Source organism: Chiloscyllium plagiosum, unplaced genomic scaffold, assembly GCF_037043375.1.
Source record: "Chiloscyllium plagiosum isolate Xiang-an unplaced genomic scaffold, Cpla_swu_hap1 HiC_scaffold_8, whole genome shotgun sequence".
Classification (NCBI taxonomy): Eukaryota; Metazoa; Chordata; class Chondrichthyes; order Orectolobiformes; family Hemiscylliidae; genus Chiloscyllium; species Chiloscyllium plagiosum.
Window position 1 is genome coordinate 61,418,760 of NW_028270146.1, and position 16,054 is coordinate 61,434,813.

Consider the following 16,054-nt stretch of genomic DNA (forward strand, 5'->3'; position numbering starts at 1 on the left):
CCAGCATTCCCTTTACCTACCAGCCTTCCCTTTCACCCTGAAAGGAATATACTTTCTCTGGATTCTTGTTATCTCATTTCTGAAGGCTTCCCATTTTCCAGCCATCCCTTTACCTGCGAACATCTGCCTCCAATCAGCTTTCGAAAGTTCTCGCCTAATACCGTCAAAATTGGCCTTTCTCCAATTTAGAACTTCAAGTTTTAGATCTGGTCTATCCTTTTCCATTACTATTTTAAAACGAATAGAATTATCGTCGCTGGCCCCAAAGTGCTCCCCCACTGACACCTCGGTCACCTGCCCTGCCTTATTTCCCAAGAGTAGGTCAAGTTTTGCACCTTCTCTAGTAGGTATATCCACATACTGAATCATAAAATTGTCTTGTACACACTTAAGAAATTCCTCTCCATCTAAACCTTTAACACTATGGCAGTCCCAGTCGATGTTTGGAAAGTTAAAATCCCCTACCATAACTACCCTATTATTCTTACAGATGGCTGAGATCTCCTTACAAGTTTGTTTCTCAATTTCTCTCTGACTACTGGGGGGTCTATAATACAATCCCAGTAAGGTTATCATCCCTTTCTTAATTCTCAGTTCTATCCAAATAACTTCCCTGGATGTATTTACGGAAATATCCTCCCTCAGCACAGCTGTAATGCTATCCCTTATCAAAAATACCACTCCCCCTCCTCTCTTGCCTCCCTTTCTATCCTTCCTGTAGCATTTGTATCCTGGAACATTAAGCTGCCAGTCCTGCCCAGCCCTGAGCCATGTTTCCGTAATTGCTATGATATCCCAGTCCCATGTTCTTAACCATGCCCTGAGTTCATCTGCCTTCCCTGTTAGGCCCCTTGAATTGAAATAAATGCAGTTTAATTTATTAGTCCTACCTTGTCCCTGCCTGCCCTGACTGTTTGACTCACTTCTGTTCTCAGCTGTACCCGTCTCAGATCGATCTCTTTCCTCACTATCTCCCTGGGTCCCACCCCTCCCATCTCCCTGGGTCCCCCCCCCCCTTACTAGTTTAAATCCTCCCAAGCATTTCTAGCAAATTTCCCTGCCAGTATATTAGTCCCCTTCCAATTTAGGTGCAATCCGTCCTTCTTGTACAGCTCACTTCTACCCCAGAAGAAATTCCAATGGCCCAAAAATGTGAATCCTTCTCCCCTACACCAGCTCCTCAGCCATGCATTCATCTGCTCTATCCTCCTATTCCTGCCCTCTCTATCTCATAGCACTGGGAGTAATCCAGATATTACTACCCTTGAGGACCTCCTTTTAAATTTCTGCCTAACTCTCTGTAATGTCCCTTCAGAGTCTCAACCTTTTCCCTTCCAATGTCATTGGTTCCAATATGCACAATGACCTCTTGTTCGCCCCTCTCCCCCGTGAGAACATTCTGCACCCTCTCTGAGACATCCTTGATCCTGGCACCAGGGAAACAACACACCATTCTGCTTTCTCTCTGCTGGCCACAGAAACGTCTGTCTGTACCTCTGACTACAGAATCCCCTAACACAATTGATCTCTTGGAAGCCGGCGTACCCCTCGTTGCATTAGAGCCAGTCTCAATACCAGAAACTTGGCTGTTTGTGCTACGTTCCCCTGAGAATCCATCACCCCCTACAATTTCCAAAACAGCATACCTGTTTGAAATGGGTATATCCACAAAAGACTCCTGTATTAGATGCCTACCTCTCTTACCCTTCCTGGAGTTAACCCATCTATGTGATTGTATTTAAAATTTTCCCCCCTTCCTATAACTGCCATCCATCACGTACTGTTGCTGTTGCAAATTCCTCATCGCTTCTATCTGTCTCTCCAACCGATCCACTTGATCTGATAAGATTCGCATCCAACAGCATTTATGGCATATATAATCCACAGTAACACTTAAACTCTCTTTAAACTCCCACATCTGACAAAAAGTACATATCACTGCAAAGGCCATTTTTGCTCCTTCACAATCTACAGACCCAGAAAATAACACCGTCTTATTCCTCTACAAACACTGCCCCAGGTTAAATTAATAGCTATGGCTTATATTTTAAGTTTAATCAAGAGACTTATCTCCAAAAACATATAATCAAGAAAGAATCAACTATACTCACAACTGCAGCCTTTCTCTTGGACAGACTTAAAACGACAATTAACTTATCTGATTCTGTGCTGTGAACTTCACCCAACAGTTCCTCCAAGATTAGTTATGAATTTCACTGTTTGTTAATTTTCCCAGATGCACTCCGATGTCCAGCGATACACGAAATCAAACAGCAAAGGCAGTAACTATGCAGGTTTTGTTGCTAACTTATACCTGTTGTGCCAACTTTACGACTGTGCTAACGAGGAATTTAACACTCTTTTTGCATGACTTCAAGTTTAAAGGCAGATTGCTAATCAATGGAAATATAGATAAATTTTTCCAATTATGTACCTGATAATTCAAAAGACTTTGGGAGAAGAAATTGTTCCACATCTCCATGTTACATGAGTGACCCTTTTAATTCTGAAACTACACTTCTTAGTTCTAGATTGTACCAGAAGGAGAAACATCCTGTCAAGCCTCTACCCAATCAAGATCCTTCAGAACTCCAATGAATAGCCAGGAAGATCAGATGCAGTGTCATGCTCTGAACTAGATGGAGCTGTTGTTAAACTCTGATCCTGGCCTAAAGCATCGCTGGTCTCAACTGCCGGAGCTGTGCTCCAGTGGGTACATCATAGATCCCCATGTTGTGATGTGGGATTTCATTGGGCCCCTCGTGATGTCCAGGCTTTTGGGGCTGGGGGATCTTATCTTCTTCCCCACCTTGCTACTTTGCCTGTTCATTTACCTATGGCCCTCCTCATATATGTCTTTGATGGAGGAGAGGCTGCTGGTGTGTCCTTGCTGCGGTTCCCTTTTTTCACTGTGTTGTGAGCCTGTGGTAGCTCTACCTGGTCTATAATTTTTCATTGAGGTTTCTCCTCACCACCCTCTACCTGCCCTGCTCATCTGTCTGTTTCCGCCTCCTCCTCCTCCAGTGACTCCAGTATTTTCAAGTGTAGGTGGAGTCTGAGATCCCTCCCTGCAGTGTCCTCCTGTCCTTTTTCACCAGCCTTGCCCTCCTTCTGACTGACCATTTCCTCAGTTGCTTTATCGGAGGATGGTACCTTACTGTCCTTTTGGGAACCACTGTTTGCAGTGCCACTTTTCGACATTCGAGGGTATGTGGCCCCCATCTTGGGCAGGAGTTGTACAGTTGACCTGCAGCACATTTTCCAGCACTCAGTTTCCTTACAGTTTGTAGTCAGGTGTCCCTCCTGTTTGCAATTCCTGCAGTCAGTGGCCATGTGTCCTAATCTCCTGCTGGTTCAGCATGCTCTGGGCTGCCCGAAGACCAGAAATAACCATGACTCTCTCCAATTGTGAAGGTGGAAGGTGAGTGAAGGATGTTCTCACTAGTGGCCACCTTCAGGGTCACCTTGACTCGGCGCTTGCTGGTCCATATTCCAAAAGGATCTTAAACGTCGGTGCTACCTCCTTCCAACTGAACATACCTTCCCAGAAAGGTGAGGACCTCAGCCATCAGGACATGGGAGTTGTACTTATAGATTGTAACAACACAGCTTCACTGTACTGGGGGAATTAACAGAGACGTCACAGACAGGATACAAAGGAGGCCCTCACCCCTGTTTACTTCCATCACCTTCAAGGGAAGATGTCTGCATTGCTTTACACTCCAGATGGCTATGCTGAATTATTTCCTGCTTGCAATAAATAATTTCTTTTTATTTCAAAAATATACTTTATTTATAAAATTATTTGGATCTCTTTACAATTAGTCATGCCATTCTTGTGCACACATTACATTGCTTTACATACAGACATCGACATTTATTTTTCCTATATACAAGTCTGTACATTTACTATCCAGCTCTTCTGCTGAGGTGTGAGCAGAGCCCAAATAACTGAGTGGCCCCCTTGTTCTTTGGCAGGCAGATGTTACACGGTGGTCTTTCACCACCGCGCCTTGGCGGCAGCTTCCCCAAGCTTCAATGCGTCCCTCAACACGTAGTCCTGGACCTTGGAATGTGCCAGTCTGCAGCACTCAGTCGGGGTCAACTTCTTCAGCTGGAAGATCAACAGATTTCGGACCGCCCAAAGAGCGTCTTTCACCGAGTAGATGATACTCCAGTCACAGTTGATGTTTGTCTCGGTGTGCATCCGGGGAACAGACTGTACAGCACGGACTCCTGCGTCACGGCGCTGCTCGGGACGAACCTCAACAAACACCACTGCATTCCTCTCCAGACTTCTGCATAGGCACATTCCAGAAGGAGGTGTGTGATAGTCTCGTCCCCCCTGCAGCCGCTTCGAGGGCAGCGTGCAGTACGGCAGAGAGTCTGGGCCTGTATAAAGGATCTCACAGGCAGAGCCCTTCTCACCACCAGCCAAGCCATGTCTTGGTGCTTGTTGGAAAGTTCTGGCGATGAGGCATTCTGCCAAATGGTTTTGACAGTCTGCTCAGGGAACCGCTCGATAGGATCCGCCCTCTCCTTTTCCCGAAGGGTCTCAAGGGCACTACATGCTGACCACTTCCTGATGGACTTGTGGTCAAAGGTGTTTTTCTTCATAAACTTCTCCACGAAGGACAGGTGATATGGAACAGTCCAACTACTCGGAGAGTTCTGCAGCAGCGAGGCCAGGCCCATCCTTTGCAACACCGGGGACAGGTAGAACCTCAGTATGTAGGATCCACGCACAGCTTGATGCAGCCACACACAAAGGTGGCCATCAGGGTGAGGGTGACATTGGGCGTGTTTTTCCCCCGTTACCCAGATGTTTATACATCGGTCCATCTTTGATCTCTAATGACTCTAATGACTTTCAACTCAGAAACTAGACTTGATCTGAGCCAAAAGCCGTAAGTGTAAGATATTTAATAAAAACAGCTAGTTAATTAAGGAAAACTAGCATGTGAATTCTGACTGACTGGGTGTGTATCTCTTGTCTGTTCTGTTGACTGAAGTTTTTCTTCTTTCTCTTTTCCTCTTGCTGTGAGCCAGACTGATTAAGTTTCTGCTTACTAGCTCTTGCTAGCCACTACCTCAGCATTTGATCAATGGTGTTCCTGAGCTCTGACTGTCTTGACAATGCATGAACAGCAGATGAATAGTTAGATGTTTTGAGGCCCATTTTTATTTGGTTTCCTAAGGCTGATGGTTAGAAGGCTAATAACATTTTCTTTATCTCCTGATGTTCCCTGAAGTGTCAGTCACATTGAAAGGACAGAACTTTTTTTTTGTTCTTCAGGAAGATGTTTTGTGGGGGTAGGTTTACATGTTTAACAAGTTTTCTCATTAAGATCATTCCATATTCCCATTAACAAATCTCATCACTGTGCTGTACTTGCCCCTTATAAGAGATCACTGTCTAGTTAACTTAAAGTGTTTGATATAGGTAGCAAAATACTATTAGAAGACAGATTTCAAAATACAAGTCATGAGAGATTGCTTCCAGAACTGAATTCCAATATAATGTTTACATATTTGGGCTACATATTTTAAAAAAAATTAAATGTTTCTTCTTAAAACACTAAGTTAAAAATCAAGCCAATTTAAATCATAAAACTGTGTGGAATCAAACCTAAAGCAGTTCCACTTTAAAGTACCTTTACATTTGTCCCTTAATCAAATGAGTCATAAAAGCAGTTCTTCTCCAGCATTTATTTATTTTCAAGGCCAAATGACCAGTTTAGCAGAAATGCAGCTAAAAAGGCCTGTGTGTTGTGATACTGGTGACTTATTGAGCATAATTAAATAGACCATAATATCAATACTTTGCATGTTTGATCATTACATATAACTAAACTATGACTAATTATTGAAAACTGAATTTAGTGTTAGAGCTGGAGTATTTATGTAAGCTGGACACACATTTAATTAAAGTTTAAGTTACATGTAGGTGGAACGGTGCAGACCAGTCCAGACTCAGCAAAAAGAGTATTTTGGCCGACCAGATGACCCAGGTATGCTCTCTTCCTGAGGTCGCCCAAATCATAGCTGTCTCTCTTCAGCCAATTTGATTCACTCTGCAATATCAAGAAATGACTGAAGGCACTAGATACAGCACAGGCTATGGACACTTGCAATGTGACAGCTGTAGTATTCAGCATGTGCCCCAGACCTAGCTGTGCCCCAAGGCAGGTTGATAAAGGACAATTGACATCTACTGGATAATAATGGAAAATTGTACAGAACCAGTTTTAATTCTTTCAATTTCCACTGCTGTCTTCTTTTTCTACACTACCTTTATCGTTAATTAGTTAATTCTGACCCATCATTATTCTTCTGCCTTCTTACTCTCCTGCTGTCAGCCCAGACTTGATTTCCCCTTAGGTAAGCCCAGGGCTGTGCCTCTCTGTGTTTTCCAAGGGTCCACTGGCACACTTGTTACTGCATCCTTGCAATGCAGGCTGCTGCCCCATTCTCTTCACTTGCTGAACTTCCAGTACAATAACACTTATGTTATCTACTTTATACCTAATTTTTCCTGACTTTCTCACTGATTTTATTACCACCTTTCCCACTGTTCCCAGTAGATGAACAATCACTGTCCTCATTTGTCTTATCCTCTCTTCTCCATCCATCTATTCTCAATCAAGTGTTCTTAACCTGACTAAAGAAGATTGCATTGATTGTAGCTTAACTTGGATGGCAACATCATGCCTCTTACTGAAACCTCCAACTTTAGTACTTTCTAATATCTACAGAGGAACCTTGATCATCTGGCATTTGATTATCTGAATATCAGAATATGCGACAAGATTGCAAGGTCTCGACAGAACATAGAACATAGAAAAGTACAGCACAGAACAGACCCTTCAGCCCATGATGTTGTTGCAAGGATTATTCCTAATCTAAAATAAAATAACCTAATCTACACACCACTCAATTCACTGTTGTTCATTTGCTCATCCAGCAGTCACTTAAATATCCCTAATGACTCTGCGTCCACCACCAGCGCTAACAATGCATTCCATGCATTCACAACTCTCTGCGTAAAGAACCTACCTCTGACATCTCTTCTATACCTTCCTCCTAATATCTTAAAACTATAACCCCTCAGTCAGTCAGTCAGTCCTGCCCTGGGGAAATGTCTCGGGCTATTGACTCTATCCATACCTCTCATTACCTTGCATACCTCAATCAGGTCATGCCTCTTCCTCCTTCTCTCCAGAGAGAAAAGTCTGAGCTTATTCAACCTCCCTTCGTAAGACAAGCCCTCCAGTCCAGGCAGCATCCTAGTAAACCTTCTTTGCACCCTTTCCAAAGCCTCCGTATCTTTCCTATAATAGAGCAGCCAGAACTGGACACAATATTCCAAGTGTGGTCTCACCAGGGACTTGTAGAGCTGCAGCAAAACCTCACGGCTCTTAAACTCGATCCCCTGTTAATGAATGCCAAAACACCATATGCTTTCTTAAAAACCCTATCAACTTGAGGGATCTATGCATTTGAACACCAAGTTCCTCCACACTGCCAAGAATCCTATCTTTAATCCTATATTCAGCTATCAAGTTCGACCTTCCAAAACGCATCACTTCGCATGTATCCAGGTTGAACTCCATCTGCCATTTCTCAGCCCAGCTCTGCATCCTGTCTATGTCACGCTGCAGACTGCAGTAACCCTCGATACAATTGATGGCACCACAACCTTTGTGTAATCAACAAATTTACTAACCCACCCCTCAACCTCCTCATCCAAGTCATTTATAAAAACTACAAAGAGCAGAGACCTAAGAACAGAGCCCTGCAGGATACCACTCACCACTGACCTCAAGGCAGAATACCTTCCATCTACAATCACTCTCTGCCTTCTGTCAGCCAACCAATTCTGAATCCAGACAGCCTAATTTCCCTGTATCCCATACCTCCTGACCTTATCAATGAGCCTACTATGAGGAAGCTTGCAAATGCCTTGCTGAAATCCATATATACCACATCCACTGCTTGACCTTCGTCGACCTGTCTCATCACCTCCTCAAAGAACTCAATAAGATTTGTGAGGCATGACCTGCCTCTCACAAAGCCATGCTGACTGCCTTTAATCATGCTATGCTTTTCCAAGTAGTCACAAATCCTATCCCTTAGAATTAAGGGCTACAGGGAGAATGCGGGTAAGTGGAGTTGAAATGCTCATCAGCCATGGTTGAATGGCGGAGTGGACTCGATGGGCCGAATGGCCTTACTTCCGCTCCTATGTCTTATGGTCTTATGGTCTAACCTTGCTGACTACAGACAGAAGACTGACTGGTCTGTAATTGCCAGGGATTTCCCTATTACCCTTCTTGAAAAGAGGAACAACCTTCGCCTCCCTCCAATCCTCCAGTACTACTCCCGGAGAGTGAGGAAACAAAAATCTTCGCCAATGGCTAAGCAACCTCCTTTCTCATTCCTGGAGCAGCCTCGGATAAATCTGGTCTGGCCCCAGGGGCTTATCAATCTTAATGTTTGCCAAAATTTCCAGCACATCAACTTCATCAATCTTAACCTGTTCAAGCCGGTTTCCCAGCTCCTCAACATGATCCCTTTCCTTAGTGAAAACCGAAGCAAAAAACTCATTTAGAGTTTCCCCGATCTGCTCAGACTCCACGCACAAGTTCCCTATGCTATCCCTGATCGGCTCTACCTTCTCCCTCATCATTCTCTTAATCCTCACGTATGAGTAAAATGCCTTTGGGTTCTCCCTAATCCTTCCTCCCAAGCCTTTCTCATGCCCCTTCCTGGCTCTCTTCAGTCCATTTCTAAGCTCCCTTCTAGTAAGCCTGTTATCCTCTAGGTCTGTGCTAATCCTTGCTTCCTCCACCTTACGTAAGATCTTTCCTCCTTTTGATGAGAAGCTCCTCTGTTCTCATCATCCAAGGCTCCTTAATCTTAACCCTTCTCGCCTGTCTCAGAGGAACACATTTGTGCATCATTTGCAACAACTGCTCCTTAAACATGTCTGTTGGGCCCCCTTCTGTGGAACAATTGCTCCCAATCTGTACTTCCCAACTCCTGTCTGATAGCATCATAATTTCCTTTTCCCCAATTAAATATCTTCCCTTGGTAACTGCTCCTTTCCCTCTCCAAGGCTATGGTAAATTTGTGTTCACTGTCACAAAGTTTTCTCCCACCGCGAGATCTGACACCTGTCCTGGCTCTTTGCTGAGCACCAAATCCAAAATGGCCTCTCCCCTCATCGGTCTGTCTACAAACTGAGTAAGGAAACCCTCCTGAACACACCTGACAAAGATGGCTCCATCCAAACCATCTGCACTAAGGAGGTTCCAGTCAATATTTGGAAAGTTGAAGTCACCCATAACAACAACCCTGCTACATCTGCATTTTTCCAAGATCTGCTGGCTTACGAGTTCTTCGATCTCCCTACTGCTATTAGGGAGTCTGTAGAAAACCCCCAATGAGGAGGTTGCTCTCTTACTGTTCCTAACTTCTGCCCATACTGACTCAGTAGACAAAACTTCCTCAACAACCTTCATTTCTGTAGCTGTGATACACTCTCTCAATTAGCAATGCTACACCCCCTCCTCTCTTTCCACCCTCCCTGTTCTTTTTAAACATTCTAAACCCTGGAACATCTAGCAATCATTCCTGCCCCTGTGAAACCCCCGTCTCCGTTATGGCCACAATATCATAGTCCCAAGTACCGATCCATGCTCTAAGTTCATCACTCTTATTTCTGACACTCCTTGCCTTAAAGCAGACACACTTTAACTGTTCCCTTTGTTTCATCATTTAAAAAAACCTTCCCGATAGATTCACTACATCCTGTCACTGCCCCATCTACAACTAGCCTTTTCAGATACGTAGCTCTGGTTGCCACTCCCTTGCCAAACTAGTTTGGATGCTCAGCTAACCTATGTTATCCAGCATTCTAATATCCGGAATTCGATGATCCGAATGAAATACTCCCCGCTCATGTCCTTTGGATAATCAGTGTTCCTCTGTACATCAATCCCATGGTAGTCTGGATGGAGTAGTTCCTTGCCACAGTTTTCACATCTTGGGTTTTTCCCATTTCCAGGATTTTTCGGATAAGAAATATCACAAAGGGCATTTTCGTTTCTCTCTTCCCTTCCTCTACCAGGAGAAGGTCTACTGCCGATGGGGTTGAGATATTGTATTGGTATAGAAGTGAAACCTGATACCTCTTCTTATCCAGCCAAAGTTAATATGCAGGTAGTTTGGTGACTCACAGTGCTTCTAAATCTTACCGTAGTTGTTCTTCTTTATCAAACTTGTGCAGGTATTTTTGGAACTCTCCATTCAGAAACTCCATAGTATCCCTAAACCAAATTAAAATTTTAATACTTTATTAAACATTCACTGTAATTATTAGAAAAAGTATTTCATGTCAAATTACTTCCAATACATTATCAAAATGGTTAATGATTTAAATGCTCCATCTAGTTTGGACTGTAAGTATAAGGAATGCAAATTAATCAAAAGGAAAATTTCATCTTTGGGGTTTTTGATAAGTGGAGGACTTGAGACTGTTACCTGGTAGCTGATACAAAAGACCAAGCAAATCAAATGTTGATATAGTTACCAGATAGATTAATTGTGAATGTTTCTCTCAGCGTGAAGAAGACTAATAGACTCAGCCCAACAATGGTCAGTTTATGCAGTTGCAAAGGAGCATACTAACTTTGTTTGATTGACATCTTTCCTGATTGTTCATTGAATAGGTTTTTCAATGCCTGTGTGTTTATTTGGCCAAGATTAAAGAGGGGTAATGTGACTTACAGTGCCTGTGTTTGATTGACAGCTTTATGAAAAGATTGGAAACAGTGGAAATTCAGATGGTCAGATAAAAATATAAATCTGCACAAGAGATTTGGCTCAAATTTGGAAGGTGAAAAGGTAATTAGAAGACAGACAGTACAGGCCCTTCCACATCCACGAAGCTCCATCAAGTACAGACCCAGTATCCTCAATCCCTCCTCATATGACACGCCCTTCATCCCGGGATAATTCTTGAATGTTTCAGTGAATATGGAGTCTTGAACAAGCTACTTATTTTGGTCATTCAAAGGATGGCCAGTATTTATTACCATCCTTGTCTTGAGAAGGTATATTCTTGTCTTGGTAAGCTATATTCCTGAACTGTTGCAGCCCATTTGGAGGTATCCCCACATGCGGCTAGGCAGGGAGTTCCAGGTCTTTGACCCACCAACAACTGAACAACAGCTCCAACAAACTGAACTCCATATTTCCATGTCAGGATTGTAAGTGGTTTTAAGACTTCTCCAATTGATTGTCCATCACCATTCAATAGTATTACGCTGGGGGCAGGGGGTGGAAGGGGAAGGGGGAGGGGGAAGGAGAAGGAGAGGGTTGGTCTCTATTTCAGAACAAGGAGCAAGAAACATTTGCCCATTTCCCTCTTTCTACTCAAAGGATCAGCAAGGTCTCTCTGGTCACGTCAGGATAATGTACATTTCAATAGTGAACATTTAAGAAAATTACATTTTTGGTTTGGGTTAGACTTAGCAATTTTGCAGAACTGCAGATTTAAACAGAACTTCAATGTATATTAATGGTGCAGAACAACACATTTAATTCATGTAAATACAGAATATTTAGTAACATTTTATCCCATGGTTATTTAGTACATGTTAAACTATCTTACTTGTGCTTCTCTTGAAGAGACATTATCTTTTCTTCAAGTTCTTGGTTTTGCTTTCTTATCTGTGACAAATGTTCTTCATTCACAGCAAGCATATCTTTTACTGCAGCTAACCTGGAATGTTAAACACATTGACATACAATAGCTTGGTGGAAATTATTGGGTATTGCTAAAAAAGAACGCATACTGTCAGAACTTCTTGTATGATACTCAACAGGATTATTCACAAGACACACCAACATAAAACGAGAACAACATTTATACTCTGGGTATAGGTTTGCTCGCTGAATTGGAAGGTTTGTTTTCAGACACGTCATCACCACACTAGGTAACATAATCAGTGAGCCTCCAGATGAAGCACTGGTGATATGGCCCGCTTTCTATTTATGTTTTCGGTTTCCTTGGGTTGTAAACACATAAATAGAAAGCGACCTATACCACCAGTGCTTCATGTGGAGGCTCACTGATGATGTTATCTAGTATGGTGATTAAGCTTCTGAAAACGAATCTTCCAGCTCAGCGAGCAAACCTACATCCAGAACCTCAACCTGAGCTACAAATCTTCTCAAAACTTGCTAACATTTATACTATTTGATTGGTTTTGATTGGCTGTGAAGTAGATTCTGACATTGCTATGGAACATGCACCATTTTGATGATAACTGACAGTTAACTGCTACACTCTGTTTGAATTTTGAACAAATCAGGTCAAAGCAAGCCCTGAGAAATTAACTGATATATTTCTTGAGTTGAAATAGGCCCATTGTACATAAATGTTCTTTCTGCCTACAAAGAACAGAGGTCTGTCAATTAATATATTTAGCTTTCAGTACATTCAAGTATTTGTTATTTTCTGTACAGGTTCTTGTCTGCATTGCTAAGAAAGGTCTACTAGTTCACATAGCATGTAATCTATTTTGAAAGAAAGATCTGTATTTTTACAATGATTTTCATATCCACCGAATATCTCAAAACAGTGAACATAGTGAAACACTTTTTGAAGTGTCATTTTGTAATGTCAAAAATGTGATACTTGTAATTCATGTTGTTTGTGAAAGTTTACAGTATGTAATAATGACTAGATAATGTAGCTTTGTGATGCCCATTGAGTGATAAATATTGCCCAGGACACACAGGATAATTCCATTGCTCTGCTGCAATACGGTAAAGTAAAGGTAACGTCTCCATGGTCCTACCGGATTATAGGCTGGTCTCTTGATAGAGAGAGAGATGACTGCCAGTGATTTAACCTGAGGATCATCATGCCTCAGGTGAGGGAGAAGTTGAGATGGAGTGTCCTTCATGGTAACTCAGTTGGTGTTGGAATTGAACCCATACTATTGACATCACTCTGCATTGCAAAACAGCTTCTAGCCAACTGAGTTAACTGACATCCATTCAGAGTAGTGCACTCGATCTTATATATCTAGCTGAACAGGCAGGTAGGTCTTGATTTACTACCGCTCACAAAAAGGAACACTTTATTCCTTCTTCATTGTCCTGAAGTGTCAACCATGGTTTTTGTGTTCAAGTCCTAGAGTGAGACTTGAACCCAGAAACCATGCACAGGGTAAGAGTGCACTCAACTGAGGCACAATTGACACTTCTTTTTTCTTGCAGCAAACACTTTTTAAATAAAATTTAAGATTGTGTCAAGGATTATGGTACTATATAAACTTACCTTTGACTCATATTCTGAAAATTTACTTTTATTTCTATCTCATATTCTTTTGCTTTCTTCAATGCTTCATGGCGTGAATCACTTGTGTGTAGAAGTCCCTGATTCAATAATTGAGCATCCGATGCAGACTTCTTTGTCTGTAGAAAATATCATACTGTTAGGAAGGATAACAAAGGTGCATCACTAAAACAAAAAGACTGACAAAATTATGCATTGCCTTAAAGCAAGATTTTCTGTTTAAATATCCTGTAATGTAAAATATAGCAAATGTCAGGATACAATCTCATTAAAAGCCCAATTACAAGAATAACAGCTTCTTACTTCCTTGAGATTACAAATGGCTGCTTAGGATTCAAATAAATAGCAAAAATATGAGCTAGATTTCATTTTTTCCAAAAATGCTAAATTTGGTGTTATACCATAAATTGGTACAGTTCCATTTTATTCCATGAGGAATCTTTAATATTTTACAATTCATGTGTTCGTGGATTAATCAAATGAGTAACTGAGTCATATCAATAGGAAGATCTCAAGTCCAAATGCACTGAACGTGGATCACTGCAAACAGTTTCAGTGTCCAACATTAAATGGTCAGGTAGAGAACATGAGCAGATTCCAAACCATCACACTAACCACTACATCTGCTGAGTTTCATGTGTGCTCATTGTCAAAAAAATCATTTGAACTCCGATCTAGCATATGAGTACCAGATAATTAGAAAAATATTTGAGAAGAGCTAGTAGCTATCAATTGTATTCCAACTTTTAGTGTCATAGAGTCATAGAGATGTACAGCATGAAAACAGACACTTCGGTCCAACCCGTCCATGCCGACCAGATATCCCAACCCAATCTAGTCCCACCTGCCAGCACCCAGCCCATATCCCTCCAAACCCTTCCTATTTATATACCCATCCAAATGCTTTTTGAATGTTACAATTGTACCAGCCTCCACCACTTCCTCTGGCAGCTCATTCCATACACGGACCACCCTCTGTGTGAAAAAGTTGCCCTTTAGGTTTCTTTTATATCTCTCCCCTCTTACTTAAACCTATGTCCTCTAGTTCTCCCCGACCCCAGGGAAAAGATTTTATCTATTTATCCTATCCATGCCCCTCATAATTTTGTAAACCTCTATAAGGTCACCCCTTAGCCTCCGACGCTCCAGGAAAACAGCCCCAGCCTGTTCAGCCTCTCCCTATAGCTTAAATCCTCCAACCCTGACAACATCCTTGTAAAACTTTTCTGAACCCTTTCAAGTTTCACAACATCGTTCCGATAGGAAGGAGACCAGAATTGTATGCAATATTCCAACAGTGGCCTAACCAATGTCCTGTACAGTCGCAACTTGACCTCCCAACTTCTGTACTCAATACTTTGACCAATAAAGGAAAGCATACCAAACACCTTCTTCACTATCCTATCTACCTGCGACTCCACTTTCAAGGAGCTATGAACCTGCACTCGAAGGTGTCTTTGTTCAGCAACACTTCAGAGGACCTTACCATTAAGTGTATAAGTCCTGCTAAGATTTGCTTTCCCAAAATGCAGCACCTTGCATTTATCTGAATTAAACTCCATCTGCCACTTCTCAGCCCATGGGCCAATCTGGTCAAGATCCTGTTGTAATCTGAGGTAACCTTCTTCGCTGTCCACTACACTCTGTGCGACTGAGAGAAATAGGGTCTGTCAGGGTTGGGGAAATGATAGATATTAGGTATAAGGATTTGGCAGCGGAGGGGGGGGGGGGGGGGGGGGGGGTGGTTAGTGGTGGTGGCTGGGGGAGGTGGGATGGGATGGGCAGATCTGGCAGTATGGGAATTTGGAGTTTGGTTCCAGGATGGGGAGGATATAAGGCAGTGGTAAAACAGTGGTAATGGGGGGCTGGATCCATGGGGGAGTGAGGTGTGAGAAGGCACATTGGCTCCACAGTGGGATAGAGGTACAGGTGGGGCAACGGTGTCAGGTCCAGGTGGGAGTGTCAGTATGTGTCTGGGGGATGTAGGTAGCAAGGAGGAGATATAGTTGGGGCTCTGTGATGCAAGTCTGGGGTCAGTGGAATAGTTGTGGAGGATTTAATATTATGTGTTTAATAGTATGAATTTTTCTGAATTTTTTGAATTTCATCCAAAATTTCCAAATTTAGCGAGTTTTAAGAAGATTTGTAGCTCAGGTTGAGATTCTGGATGTATTTTTGCTCACTGACCTGGAAGGTATACATACAGACAACAAACAAAACTAATGTCATCTACAAAATACTTTGCAAGAACTGTAACAAACATAACACTGGACAAACAGGCACAAAACTAATCACCAGGATACATGAACATCAACTAGCCACAAAATGACATGACACACTCTCACTAGTATCCTCATGTACGGATGAGGAAGAACACCACTTCGACTGGGACCAACACATCCATCCTAGGACAAGCCAAACAGAGTCATACATAAGAATTTCATGCTTGGACCCCATTTACCACCCCCTGAGAAAAAGAACAGGAAATGACATCAGCATAGGAAATAACATCACCACAGGAAATGACATCACTAAACCCAAGGAAACTCAAGTATATAAATAGTAAGCGGCCTGCACCACCAGTACTTCATTTGGAGGCTCACTGAACTTGTTACCTAGTATGGTGACGAAACCTCTGAAAACGAACCTTCCAGCTCAGCGAGCAAACCTACACCAATTTCC

The 16,054-nt window shown here is 42.4% G+C and overlaps 1 protein-coding gene across 1 annotated transcript in view; it reads right to left on the reverse strand.

Moving 5' to 3' along the window:
• ccdc175 (coiled-coil domain containing 175) overlaps positions 1–16,054 on the reverse strand; it is an 81,277-nt gene that overhangs the window by 20,280 nt on the left and 44,943 nt on the right. The window contains exons 9-11 of the mRNA XM_043698439.2: positions 13,355–13,491; positions 11,678–11,788; positions 10,260–10,331 (exon numbers count right to left, since the gene is read on the reverse strand). Coding sequence (XP_043554374.2) covers positions 10,260–10,331; positions 11,678–11,788; positions 13,355–13,491 — 320 coding nt within the window. The remainder of the gene's footprint in view (positions 1–10,259; positions 10,332–11,677; positions 11,789–13,354; positions 13,492–16,054) is intronic.